This window comes from Sphaeramia orbicularis, chromosome 21 (genome assembly GCF_902148855.1).
Source record: "Sphaeramia orbicularis chromosome 21, fSphaOr1.1, whole genome shotgun sequence".
Lineage (NCBI taxonomy): Eukaryota > Metazoa > Chordata > Actinopteri > Kurtiformes > Apogonidae > Sphaeramia > Sphaeramia orbicularis.
The window spans coordinates 516,242-528,566 of record NC_043977.1 but is presented as its reverse complement, the minus strand read 5'-3'; the positions used below and the strand labels follow the sequence as shown (position 1 = coordinate 528,566).

Here is a 12,325-nt window from a genome sequence, read left to right as displayed (position 1 = left end):
CAACCTGTTTTTGGACCCAAGTGCCTCCTCCCCCTCCCCCTCCCCCTCCCCCTTCCACCCTCCCCCTCCTCCCCAGGGGGAGGGGTCAGGACCGTATATATTGACTTGTTCCACACATGCGCCTGTTTACTCCACTGCAGAGGCAAACACGCTCCCGTTTGTCCAACCGACACATCCACGCGTGGTCGAAATGGGGGAGGTGAGTTTTATTTACAGTTTTATAATCTGTGTATGTGTATGTGTATGTGTGTGTGTGTGTGTGTGTGTGTGTGTGTGTGTGAGAGAGAGAGAGGATAGAGTTTATATTTAAGTTTAAAGTCATTCTATGAGATGACTCCTCATCCTCTATGTGATGAGGACAGAAGGAAAGTTTAGAATGTAGAGTCTACACATTATAGATCTATAGATAAAGGACCATATAGAACTATATACACATTTAGGATTATATAGAACTATATACACATTTAGGATTATATAGAACTATATACACATTTAGGATTATATAGAACTATATACACATATATAAGACAGATCCAAATGTACAACTCTTTGAATGAGGTCTGTTCAGTTCCAGTCAGTGATTGAATTCAAATGGAATCTGTTCATGTTTGTAACCGACTAAAACACACGTATGGGCTGCACAGGTTCACAGATTTAGGAACACACACACACACACACACACACATTCAAAGGACATTCACTGTAACTAACTCAATAAATATGTTAAAAATATGCTGCATGCTGCATTTCCACTCCGGCCATTTTGCAGGACAGACGCAGATGTATACGCAGACGCAGACGCAGACTCCTGCAGCTCAGACATAATTCTTCATTTGTACTGGACATCTGCTGTCCCAGTGCATTATTTTCTAACTTTCCCATGTTTTTTCCTCCAGTACGACTTCACATTTGACCTGTTTGACAACAGTTCGGACAACTTCTCTGCTGAGTCTGGGGACTTTGAGCTGGACATAGAGGAGCCGTGTCCCCGCAGCATCAGCAGCCACTTCAACAGGGTCTTCCTCCCCACCGTTTATGGAATTATAGCCTTTCTGGGAATCATTGGTAATGGATTAGTGGTTGTTGTGATGGGCTACCAGAAAAAAGTCAAAACCATGACGGACAAATACCGGCTGCACCTGTCCGTGGCCGACCTCCTGTTTGTGCTCACGCTGCCCTTCTGGGCCGTGGACGCTGCCAAAACCTGGTACTTTGGGAGTTTCCTGTGCGTGTCAGTGCATGTGATCTACACGGTGAACCTGTACAGCAGCGTGCTCATCCTGGCCTTCATCAGCCTGGACAGGTACTTTGCGGTGGTGCGGGCCACCAACAGTCAGGCCACCAGGAAGCTGCTGGCCAGCAGAGTCATCTACGTGGGGGTATGGCTGCCGGCCGTCGTCCTGACCGTCCCCGACCTGGTGTTCGCCAGAACTGAAGACACCAGCTCGTCCAACTTCCTCTTGAACCAGTACGAAAACACGGAGACGGCGGACTCCAGGATCCTGTGTCAGCGCTTCTACCCCGAGGCGTCCATCCTGGAGTGGACGGTGGCGTTCCGCTTCCAGCACATCCTGGTGGGCTTCGTCCTGCCGGGCCTGGTCATCCTCGTCTGCTACTGCATCATCATCGCGAAGCTGTCCGAAGGCTCCAAGGGTCAGGTTCTGAAGAGGAAGGCCCTGAAGACCACGGTCATCCTCATCCTGTGCTTCTTCGGCTGCTGGCTGCCCTACTGCCTGGGCATCTTCCTGGACACCCTCATGATGCTCAACGTGGTCCCTCCGTCCTGCCAGCTGGAGCAGGCGGTGGAGAAGTGGATCTCCGTCACCGAGGCTCTGGCCTATTTCCACTGCTGCTTAAACCCCATCCTGTACGCGTTCCTGGGAGTGAAGTTTAAGAAGTCGGCCCGGAGCGCGCTGACTGTCGGCAGCAGATCGAGTCAGAAAGTAACTCTCATGACTAAAAAGCGAGGACCCATTTCATCTGTGTCCACGGAGTCGGAGTCTTCAAGTGTTTTGTCCAGTTAACGGTCCATCCTCTCAGGACAGGCCAAAAACTAAGCTTTCATGTCAACGAACTTACTACATTTTGTACAGATGCAAAAAACCAAATAAGACTTTACACTTTGTGGTTGATGTTTGTGGTTTACTGCCGTTCTGTCATGTCAGGGTTTGGCTGCCGTTTGTCCTCTTTCATGCAGATCGTGTCCTCAGGCAGTGCCTTTACTTCCATTCCTCCAGTTTTACAGCCGTCATTCATTTCTCCAGTTTTCATCTTTCCTCTGTGTTGCTCGGTAAAAACTGGGCATTGAATGTCTTTTGTGTTTTCAGGGATAGCAGCTGCTTGTGGAAACTGTACATAGTTTTGTAGCATTTGTGTGTTCGCACTTAAATTGTGTGATTATCTGAAAGCTATTATTTATTGCTGTCACTCACACTGGAAGTTTTGTAAAATAAACTGCATGCTGCTTTTTATTACTGTTTTTACGTTGTGTTTTTTAAGTAAAAATAAAAAAGTCATTGAGACTCATAAGGATAATGTGTGCTGTTTTTGTTTTTTTGCTGTTATCTGAGGCAGTGACCCTTTCCCTCAGGGGCTGGGGCATAAGGTGAGTGTCTTGGGTGGGGGTGGGGTTACGTTTGTACCTGATCGGGGTCCAAAGCAGACGGAGGACTAAGCTGACAGACCCTGTAATTGGAAGAACATCTGTGCACTTTTACATCTTAAGCAGCCATGACACAAAAGCCCAAATCCTCTGTTGTAATTAGCACCCATATGGCTCCTTAACAAAGGAAAGAACATGTTAAGTTCTCCTTGGACTTTTTCTCTTTTCTCTCTGTTTGTTAGATATACTGCCTGTATTGTGCTTCGCTTGTAAACAAGTGTTATCGTCATTCACTGAACAATACAGGTCAACTTGTCCGTGCCCTCATAAAACCAAAATAATACAATTCCAAATACGGGACATATATCTTTAAAATGCAAATAGGCAAATAGAATAGTTTTTGTTGAGCATGTGCAATATATCAGAGCAATAAATCCACCTGAATTTCATAGTGACAAGAAAAGACATAAAAATGACAAGTTATGAACACACACTTGGCCATCAATCTTGCTGCCGGCTCTTTTATTGGTTCTACAGACTTAATCTGGTTGGACCGGTGACAGAGCGATGTTCAAGTAGAAGACCAAAGGAAGGAGATAACAATAGATGATCCAGAGGATGGGGCCGTCAGAGCTACGCAGAGCAATGCAGGCCTGGCATCCATTCAACACTCCACTGGAGATAGCATTTCCATGTCTTTGCATGTGAAAACTAGGTGTGAAGTGCCCCCATCAAGTCACAAGGTTAATGGGCCTTTGGGGGGGGGGGGGGGGGGGGGGGGGCTCTGGCCTCTCACAGAGAAACAGGAGAAAGGAACAGGAGGCTTTTTTCTGTTGGAAATGTTTCCAAATTAACATAAGAGCGTGGCTGCTTCACTGTGTGCATGTGGACCTGTGGATATAGACTCAGCTGGGCTCTTCATTTTAATATCGGACTGAAATCATATATTTACACACTGAAACTGAGCAGAAGTCTTAGAACACCTTTATCTGTGTGTTTCTGCGGCGCTGAAATGATTACACAGATTTATCTACACAGGAAATGTGTCCACAGCCTTAAAAGAAACAAAAACTGTACTAAATGTGTTTTATAGGTTAAAGTCACTATTTACTGTGACCTTTGACCCCATGACAAGAAGCAGCAAGAACAATTAAAAACACCTGAAACCTGGAATAAAACACCAGAAAAGTAATGACATAAATGGAATATAGTCTGAACAAAAGGGTTAAAGACATTCAGTACGAAGGGAAGTCACACTATTACGACCACTGAGGCTCATGTTTGAGGAATGAAGGGTTCGTTTTTCCTGCTGTTCAGACTTCACATATGCATATGTGTGGACACTAGAACTGTAATAAATGAACAAACCTAATGCTGGACCAGGTCTGACCAGGAACAATGATGTTTAATGTTGTTGAAATCAAAACTCAAATGGTTGGATTTGATGAAAAACACATAAAAAGGAGCTAATCAGAAGTTGGGTACAGCTATAAAAAGAAAAAAAAACAGCTGCTTTTTTATATTTAGACATATATACACAGTGACGTGCAGTGGGGTTCATGGTTGGGGAGGCACTGACTCTTTCAGAGCCAGATCTACAAATATATGGTGGCCTGAGAAACTGGAATAGAGAGAGTGAGCCAAAGGAACGGCCTGGGTATATGGGCTGTGCATCAGGTCAGCATAGGTAGACTGGCAGGAGCTCCTCCCCGAGGTTTCTCCCTTTTCCCACTGGGTTTTGAGTTTTTCCTTGCCGAGAAGGAGGGTCTAAGGACGGGGGATGCCCTGGACACTACTCATTTTCTTGCTGTTTATTTGACTATTGTTTACTCCAACTGCCTCTGTAAAGACCTTTGAGATAACCTTGTTGTGATATTGGGCTATACAAATAAAGTTGAACTGAATTGAATTGAATTGAACTCAACAGGAAACCTTCAAAAAGAGCCATTTCAAACTAAAAATAAAAAAAGTTTATGGTCTTACCTTTATTTGTACATGAAATGTAATCCTCCATTTTTGATGAGGTGAATTAAAGTGTATAAAAAAGAACAAAGAAGATTATCAGCGCATGAATCTGTGGACTCACAGGTACCATCTATCATGAGGCAGGGGTACTGTTTTCCTCCCCTAGTGACTTTTTCACGGCGGTTTTAGGATTAATCTGCGAGCCTAAACACATTACAGAAATACATTCCATACGTTATGCAGATTATGGAAGGATAGCGCATATAATCAGAGTGTTTGAAAGCATTTGAACTGTGATATACAGAGGGACAGCCACACAATATTTTCACTGGTACCAGCAGAGTTCATGAGGGGAGGAGACAGTTCTGCTGGAGGCACAGCACAGCGCTGCCTCCTCCTGTATTTGAACGGAGCATGCGGAAATTCTGATATTCTAATTGAAAAAAAAAAAAAAGATAATAATAATAATAACAACAATATTGGATTCGAACGGAAAATGAGTTTATAGGACATACCAGCTGACAACTATCAACATTTATTATATTTTATAGTCAAGTTTTTTTTCTTTTCAAGATTGACAAGGGAGGCTCTGCCTCCCCTGCCTCCTCTGACTGCACGTCACTGTATATACAAGACTTTTACATAGTACTATCATGTGCATGTAGTAACAGTAAACTGACCAAAGATAAAATGACACTGTTCACATACAACAACCACAAAACAACAGTTAAGAAATAAAAGTCTAAATAAAAATACAAAAAATATAGTTCCAACATGTTCAACAACTAAAATAAAAACTGATAAAATCATCAGATTCCAAGAGAAATCAGACAACTAAGATCTGTTTACAAAATAGAAGTCTCATAAGAGGACAAACTCAAACTCACATGTAGTTTAAAGTGTCTTTGGTACAAAAGTCTGAGTAAAAGTGGAGTTAAAGTCGCCCTCATCCCCTCAGACTGAGCAGTCTGTTGTCCTGGGCTGCGTCCCCTTCAGTTCTCTTAATAAACCAAAAAATAAACGATTCCAAACTAGTGAGTGCTCAGAGGTCAGAGACAGAGCGACCACAGCCTTGAACCAATCAATAATGTCTTTTATCTAAAACATCCTGAGTCCGTTTGAAGAACTTCCTGCAGGAGGACGACTGTTGGAGGATGTTTTACAGCCTGACATTGACCCAAATAAAATCAACTATTTACTCTAAATGTTTTGAAGCTACAGTCATTTTTATGAAGGTTTGGTGCTTTTATCCAAATGGACTAAATTGCCTGTGGTGCTGTGAGTTTCCAGCACTTGTGACCACCCCCCTCCCCCCCTTGAGAAAAGACAGGGTTTCATTTATTATTAAAGCAGTTCATTCTCTGTCCATGTGACGACACACGTAGACCTCCACCATTTCCAGAGTTCTATCAGAACAACCTTCTAATAGATACTGGAATCCTAAAACACACACATCTCCCATGTTCTCCAAACCCCTGGTGACATTTAATATATCAACTAAAACAAACTCAAGGCAGTGTTTTGCTTTTGTGACGGGGTTCTTGTTAGTTTTACTGGGTTAAAGGCCAAAGTTGTTGAAATGAACAGGAAATGGCCTCTTCTGGTGATTCATTAGCCCCACTGTTCTGCATCCAAGTTGTGTAGATGCACTTTACCACTGGAGACTGTGGCTGTCTAGTCTGGGCACAGGGAGTCATGGATGCTGTTGACATGTGTTACAATTAGGAGCCGTGTTCTAAGCACCAGTAAGCGCCAAAATCATTCTGCGGGGATACTTGAAACTACAGATGAAAGCAACACAAACACTAGTGGTTCCTCTTGGGCAGTGACCTACTCCACTAATGCTTCCATTGTTGTGGTTGGAAAGTGAGCAGTGGGAAGGCTGTTTCCTGCATCAGGAGCTCCTGTGGCCAACAGCCTGAGAAAAGCTTTGATGACCCCCCCACTGTATTCAGCCCCCTGTCATTTACTGTGCGCAGCCATTCAAGAGAAGGGAAGGTCCGACCAAACCTGGATGCACTCAGCCAAAGATGTGAAAGTCATTTCATGGAGAGCGTTAATTCATGGGGATGTGCAAAAACAGGCCCCACATGAGCTGAAGGAGCAGTTCAGACCATATGTTCATGTGTTTGTGTGCACTGTGTGTAAGAAGAGAAGGGACAACAGCTGACTTCAGAGTGAAGATAAGAAATGAGCTGTTTGGAGACGTGACCCTAGAGCTCAGATCCAGGAGGAGCCTCTGAGGATGTGCAGGAGCTAGAAAACCAACCCACCAATATGTGTCAGTTATTAGCTGTGGTGAATCTGTCCTCTGAAACCTGCTGTCAGGTCTCATGCAGTCGTTGTCCACTTCTGAGACAGTGTTGACTCTGGGTCAGCTCAGGTCTGTCTTTCATCTGTGAACCAACTATTGTCCCTCATAGCTTAAGGTCAACTACTTTTAGATGGATTTGAAAGAAACCGTTTGCTAATGCTGCTCATATGCAGACTAACTAAAAGCTGAAGCAGCATTTATTACATTATGACCCTAGATTTGAACTTTTGAACTTTACAGCACAAGTTGATAATAAAAATGTATAATAGAAATAATAATAATAATAATAATAATAATAATAATAATAATAATAATAATAATAATAATAAATGACTCATCAGCACTAAATCAGGGATGGTGGTGACACAATTTTGAATATATTTCGACTCATAGTAATCGTGGTATTACTTTAATAAACTCTTAGATATTGGCCACAGCTAATGGCTACTAGTTTAACTTTAGCTAGTGCTAGTCAACTATCTTAAAAGGCAAACTATGCCTACTCCAGTGTGTGTAAAAGTAATGACATATATTTTCATATGTTTGAGGGGGTGATCGTTTACTAATAACTTCATAAATACACATTTAAATGCTTCACATTAGTGTTATTTCAGTTCTGTAAATGGAACTAAATGCATTAAACTTTGATTGGAATCCGGAACAAACCAACCGCATCACAAAAAGGGGTGTGAGGGTATGTGAAATTATTACATGGATAGATTTGACACATTATATACATGATTAACCCTAAACACAATAATAAATATTAGAAATAAAATAAAACAAACTTTACAGAGTCCAGGTATAAAACAATAATAATAATAATAATAATAATAATAATAATAATAATAATAATAATAATGTGGTGTGATGCCCCCCCCCTCCACCCACCCATAGTTTGAATGGATCTGACTCCACTGAAAGACACGGACAGATTAATAAAGCACCAAATTCCTCTCACATCGGTTTATGAGTATGTATTTTTGTTAACCATACATTTAAACAACCTGTATTTGTATATGTAAGTATTTGGTCAAACTATTTAATTAAGTGAATGAGTGAGGCTAATGCTACAGGTGTGTACAATAAATGGAATTTACCCCAAATAATGACAAAAATAACCGCGTCTGGAACCAAAGTGGTGCTCTCACTAATTTACATCATTATAATAAAAGTCCACTTCGACAGTCGGAGGTTATACCTGCTGGTGTTTTTTTCTTTCGTATTCATACTCGGAACTGTCCTTCCCGCATCACGTTTCCGACCGGACCCTGCAGAAGTGGGTATTTGGTGCTCCGTCCAAACAGGTCCTTCCTTCCGGTGCACGTCCATGCTGAACAGCTGATGACAGTCTGCCGAACGGCCGTGGCACATTTTCGCCTGTTTGTCCAAGAATAAAGCTCAACATGACTAAAGAGGAAGTCCAGGGGTAAGAGCAGTGGGACGGTTGTACATGTCACCTTTAGCATTCACAGTTTGGCGGAGGTTTAATGCTGTATCTACCGCTGTGTAGCCTTACTACTGCTAGCAGCTAGCTAGCATTGCTCAGAACATGCTCCAGATTGCATCATCTGACAGTTCAAGCAGAGTAGGGGAAAGTTTTCCAAGTGTTTAAAACCAGCTGTGTAAAGGTGAACAGAAGTTTAACCGCTTTCATACACTGATATTTAACCCTTCTGCCGGTGCTGTGATCACTACATTATATCAAAGCTGTCGGATCCTGGTGGTCTCACAGATTACACACATGCGCGGATGGAAAGTCGGATGTTTTAGTAAAATACAGTGCGGCTGATAAGAATGACGTCACATTGTTTCACTTAAGATTGAAAGAAGGCAGTGTAAATGAAATAAAGGGTGGATTTGTGTATTAATACCTGAGCCCACCTTTAGTAAATATGTCAGTTTTCAGATCTGAGTGAACTGTTTGACTCCTTCAAACACTGGTCTGAAAGTGCAGTAGTTTCATCCTCACCTGTCATGTACAGCACATTCTGCCAGTTTGCCCTCCAGTCATGGGCCATGTGTAAAGTCTGAGTAAGAACAGAAGGAATGTGTGATGGTAAACAGCTCTGTCTTCCACCTGTTCTTCTGTTCCGTGAAAAACAGACAATGAATGAAATGAAAAACGATTCATGTGAAACATTATTATTTTATTATTAGTTAAAGTGATGGACTGAATAATGCAGAAGTAGAAGCAGCAGAAGCAGCAGAAGCAGTGTGTCCTGAAAATGACCGGCTGAGCTGGGCACTGGATTCCCTTTGACTGTAGAGTCTGTTCAGTGTTCTACTGGTGTTCTACCGGTGTTCTGCCGGTGTTCTGTTAGTGTTCTACTGGTGTTCTACCGGTGTTCTGCCGGTGTTCTGTTAGTGTTCTGCTGGTGTTCTGTTAGTGTTCTGTTAGTGTTCTACTGGTGTTCTGCCGGTGTTCTGTTAGTGTTCTGCTGGTGTCCTGTTAGTGTTCTGTTAGTGTTCTACTGGTGTTCTGTTAGTGTTCTGTTAGTGTTCTGCTGGTGTTCTGTTAGTGTTCTGTTAGTGTTCTACTGGTGTTCTACCGGTGTTCTGTTAGTGTTCTGCTGGTGTCCTGTTAGTGTTCTGTTAGTGTTCTACTGGTGTTCTACCGGTGTTCTGCCGGTGTTCTGTTAGTGTTCTGCTGGTGTCCTGTTAGTGTTCTGTTAGTGTTCTGCTGGTGTTCTGTTAGTGTTCTGCTGGTGTTCTGTTAGTGTTCTACTGGCGTTCTACTGGTGTTCTACCGGTGTTCTGCCGGTGTTCTACCGGTGTTCTGCCGGTGTTCTGTTAGTGTTCTGTTAGTGTTCTGCTGGTGTTCTGTTAGTGTTCTACTGGTGTTCTGCCGGTGTTCTACTGGTGTTCTGTTAGTGTTCTGTTAGTGTTCTACTGGTGTTCTACCGGTGTTCTGTTAGTGTTCTACTGGTGTTCTGGCGGTGTTCTGCTGGTGTTCTGTTAGTGTTCTACTGGTGTTCTACTGGTGTTCTACTGGTGTTCTGCCGGTGTTCTACTGGTGTTCTGCCGGTGTTCTGTTAGTGTTCTGTTAGTGTTCTACTGGTGTTCTGCTGGTGTTCTGTTAGTGTTCTACTGGTGTTCTACTGGTGTTCTGCCGGTGTTCTGCTGGTGTTCTGTTAGTGTTCTGCCGGTGTTCTACTGGTGTTCTACCGGTGTTCTGTTAGTGTTCTGTTAGTGTTCTACTGGTGTTCTGCCGGTGTTCTGCTGGTGTTCTGTTAGTGTTCTACTGGTGTTCTGCCGGTGTTCTGTTAGTGTTCTACTGGTGTTCTACTGGTGTTCTGCCGGTGTTCTGCCGGTGTTCTACTGGTGTTCTGCCGGTGTTCTGTTAGTGTTCTGTTAGTGTTCTACTGGTGTTCTGCCGGTGTTCTGCTGGTGTTCTGTTAGTGTTCTACTGGTGTTCTACTGGTGTTCTGCCGGTGTTCTGCCGGTGTTCTGTTAGTGTTCTACTGGTGTTCTGCTGGTGTTCTACTGGTGTTCTGCCGGTGTTCTACTGGTGTTCTGTTAGTGTTCTGTTAGTGTTCTACTGGTGTTCTGTTAGTGTTCTGTTAGTGTACTGCTGGTGTTCTGTTAGTGTTCTGCTGGTGTTCTGTTAGTGTTCTGCTGGTGTTCTGCCGGTGTTCTGTTAGTGTTCTACTGGTGTTCTGCCGGTGTTCTACTGGTGTTCTTTTTATATGTGCGCCCACACAGACACTGCTAACATGTTTAATTTGCTGTGCTCTTCCTCCTGTTGCTCCATATATTTATTGCCTTTTATGATGCTCTGACGTTCATCTGTGAACCTTTATCTACTGAGCGGTGACAGGCCTCGGCGCCTCCACCTGTTGCCGTGTCGGTAACACACTGGTAAAGCCGGTCCAGGGGCTGTTGGCTTTGGGCTCAGGTCTTCAGCTGGTTATGCTCATGTGTGCTCCATCTAATTATTATGTTTTTGTGGAATCGGTGTAAACAGTCAGCTGTTCAGTGTGTTAGGAGTGCAGGTCCACAGTGTGTGAACGGAGCGCAGACTGGAGGAGGCTGACGTGCGGTCTTTACTGGCTTTTGCTGACGTCACTGTCCTGACGGCAGAGAACAGTCTGGTTTAACTCATCCAGCTGGTTTACAAAGTTTTCATCTTGATAACTAAGTTGAAATTCCTTGTATTTCAGACGCACAGATACACTGCAGACCTTAACAATCCTCATATTTATTTATAATAACAGTTAATATAACACTGATTTAGGGTTTCATGGAAGAGTTTCAGACTCATTCACATTTGGATGTAACTTTGTAGTGACAGTTTGGGGATGGCTTCAGTCAGATGTTCTGCAGACCTTGGTGTGATAGTGGACAGAGGATAAAAGTATAAACTTCTCACATCTAAAGAATAAAAAAATATGAATTTAGCGTCTAATCCCCCACAGGTTTTACTAGTTTCACTTTTAACATGTTTTTCAGCTCCACATTTAGTGACTTCTTCCTTTAATGTTGATGTTCAGTGGTCCAGATTTATATATTTATTTATTTATTATTTAGAGGTTTTTACCCCCTGGGGTGGTATTTTTTCAATCTTATTTGCATAACATATCAAGACAAAGTAATTAACTTCCCCACCTAAGATAACAGTAGGGAACAAAAATCCAAACTTTAAGGCCTTCAGGGCTGTTGTGTGACTTCAGTTCAACAGTTTTCCATTTGTTAATCACAAATATGACAGATAGTGTTTGACAGGGTCTACATGTTTCTGTAGCAGTTGATCTGTTCCAGTTAATACCCCACCGGCTTTTCTGTTCCAAACAGCTGTTGTTATATTGTACAAATCCATCAGTGGTTGACCTCCTATTTCAGAATAACCATTTGTTGTTGTGGAGGAAATGGAAAACTGAATGTGACGTCCAGCCCTGGAAATCACCAACAGGACGGCCGTATGTGTTTGGGTTTCAGTTTTTGTGGAGGCTATTATTGGTGTTTAGAACGGGCCTCTGGACCCTGTTATTTCCTGTGACTAAATGGGAACAGGTGCCATTTTGGTTGTAGGCTTCCCATAACCTGGTCTTTGACAAACCAAAGTGTTCTTGCTCGTTCCCATGAAGTCCTGACCTTCACTTTGGTACCAGTCTAATGTGGAGAAGTGCAAATTTACACAGTTTGTATGAAGAGCTCTGATCCAACGTTATCTGTTTAAGACTCAGAATCTGTGATATGAAGTGTGTGTGTTCACCTCCTCCTCAGGGAGAGTCTGAAAAGTAATGTGGCCGTGACATTGGCTGCTGTGTTTATTTTATCTTCTTTCTTTCAGAAACATTTTAAAGCAGACAAACTGGCTGAACAGCCAAATGTCACATGCTTATCAGCGCTGGCATTGAGTTGTGAAGCGGACATTTACCACATCAGTCAGACCAGACTAAATGTTATCATCCTCTGATAATCTGTTCCTCACACGTTCTCTA

The 12,325-nt window shown here is 42.8% G+C and overlaps 2 protein-coding genes across 2 annotated transcripts in view; both read left to right on the top strand.

Moving 5' to 3' along the window:
- The first annotated feature begins 112 nt into the window (after positions 1–112).
- On the top strand, positions 113–2,532 carry LOC115413067 (C-X-C chemokine receptor type 4-like). Its single transcript, XM_030125823.1, has 2 exons — positions 113–199; positions 897–2,532. Exons 1-2 carry the CDS (start codon positions 191–193, stop codon positions 2,022–2,024), a joined length of 1,137 nt encoding a protein of 378 aa, XP_029981683.1. The 5' UTR covers positions 113–190; the 3' UTR covers positions 2,025–2,532.
- Positions 2,533–8,159: 5,627 nt separating this feature from the next.
- The window catches only part of LOC115412746 (aspartate--tRNA ligase, cytoplasmic), a 50,724-nt gene continuing 46,558 nt past the window's right edge, over positions 8,160–12,325 (top strand). The window contains exon 1 of the mRNA XM_030125387.1: positions 8,160–8,310. Coding sequence (XP_029981247.1) covers positions 8,288–8,310 — 23 coding nt within the window. The 5' untranslated portion in view covers positions 8,160–8,287. The remainder of the gene's footprint in view (positions 8,311–12,325) is intronic.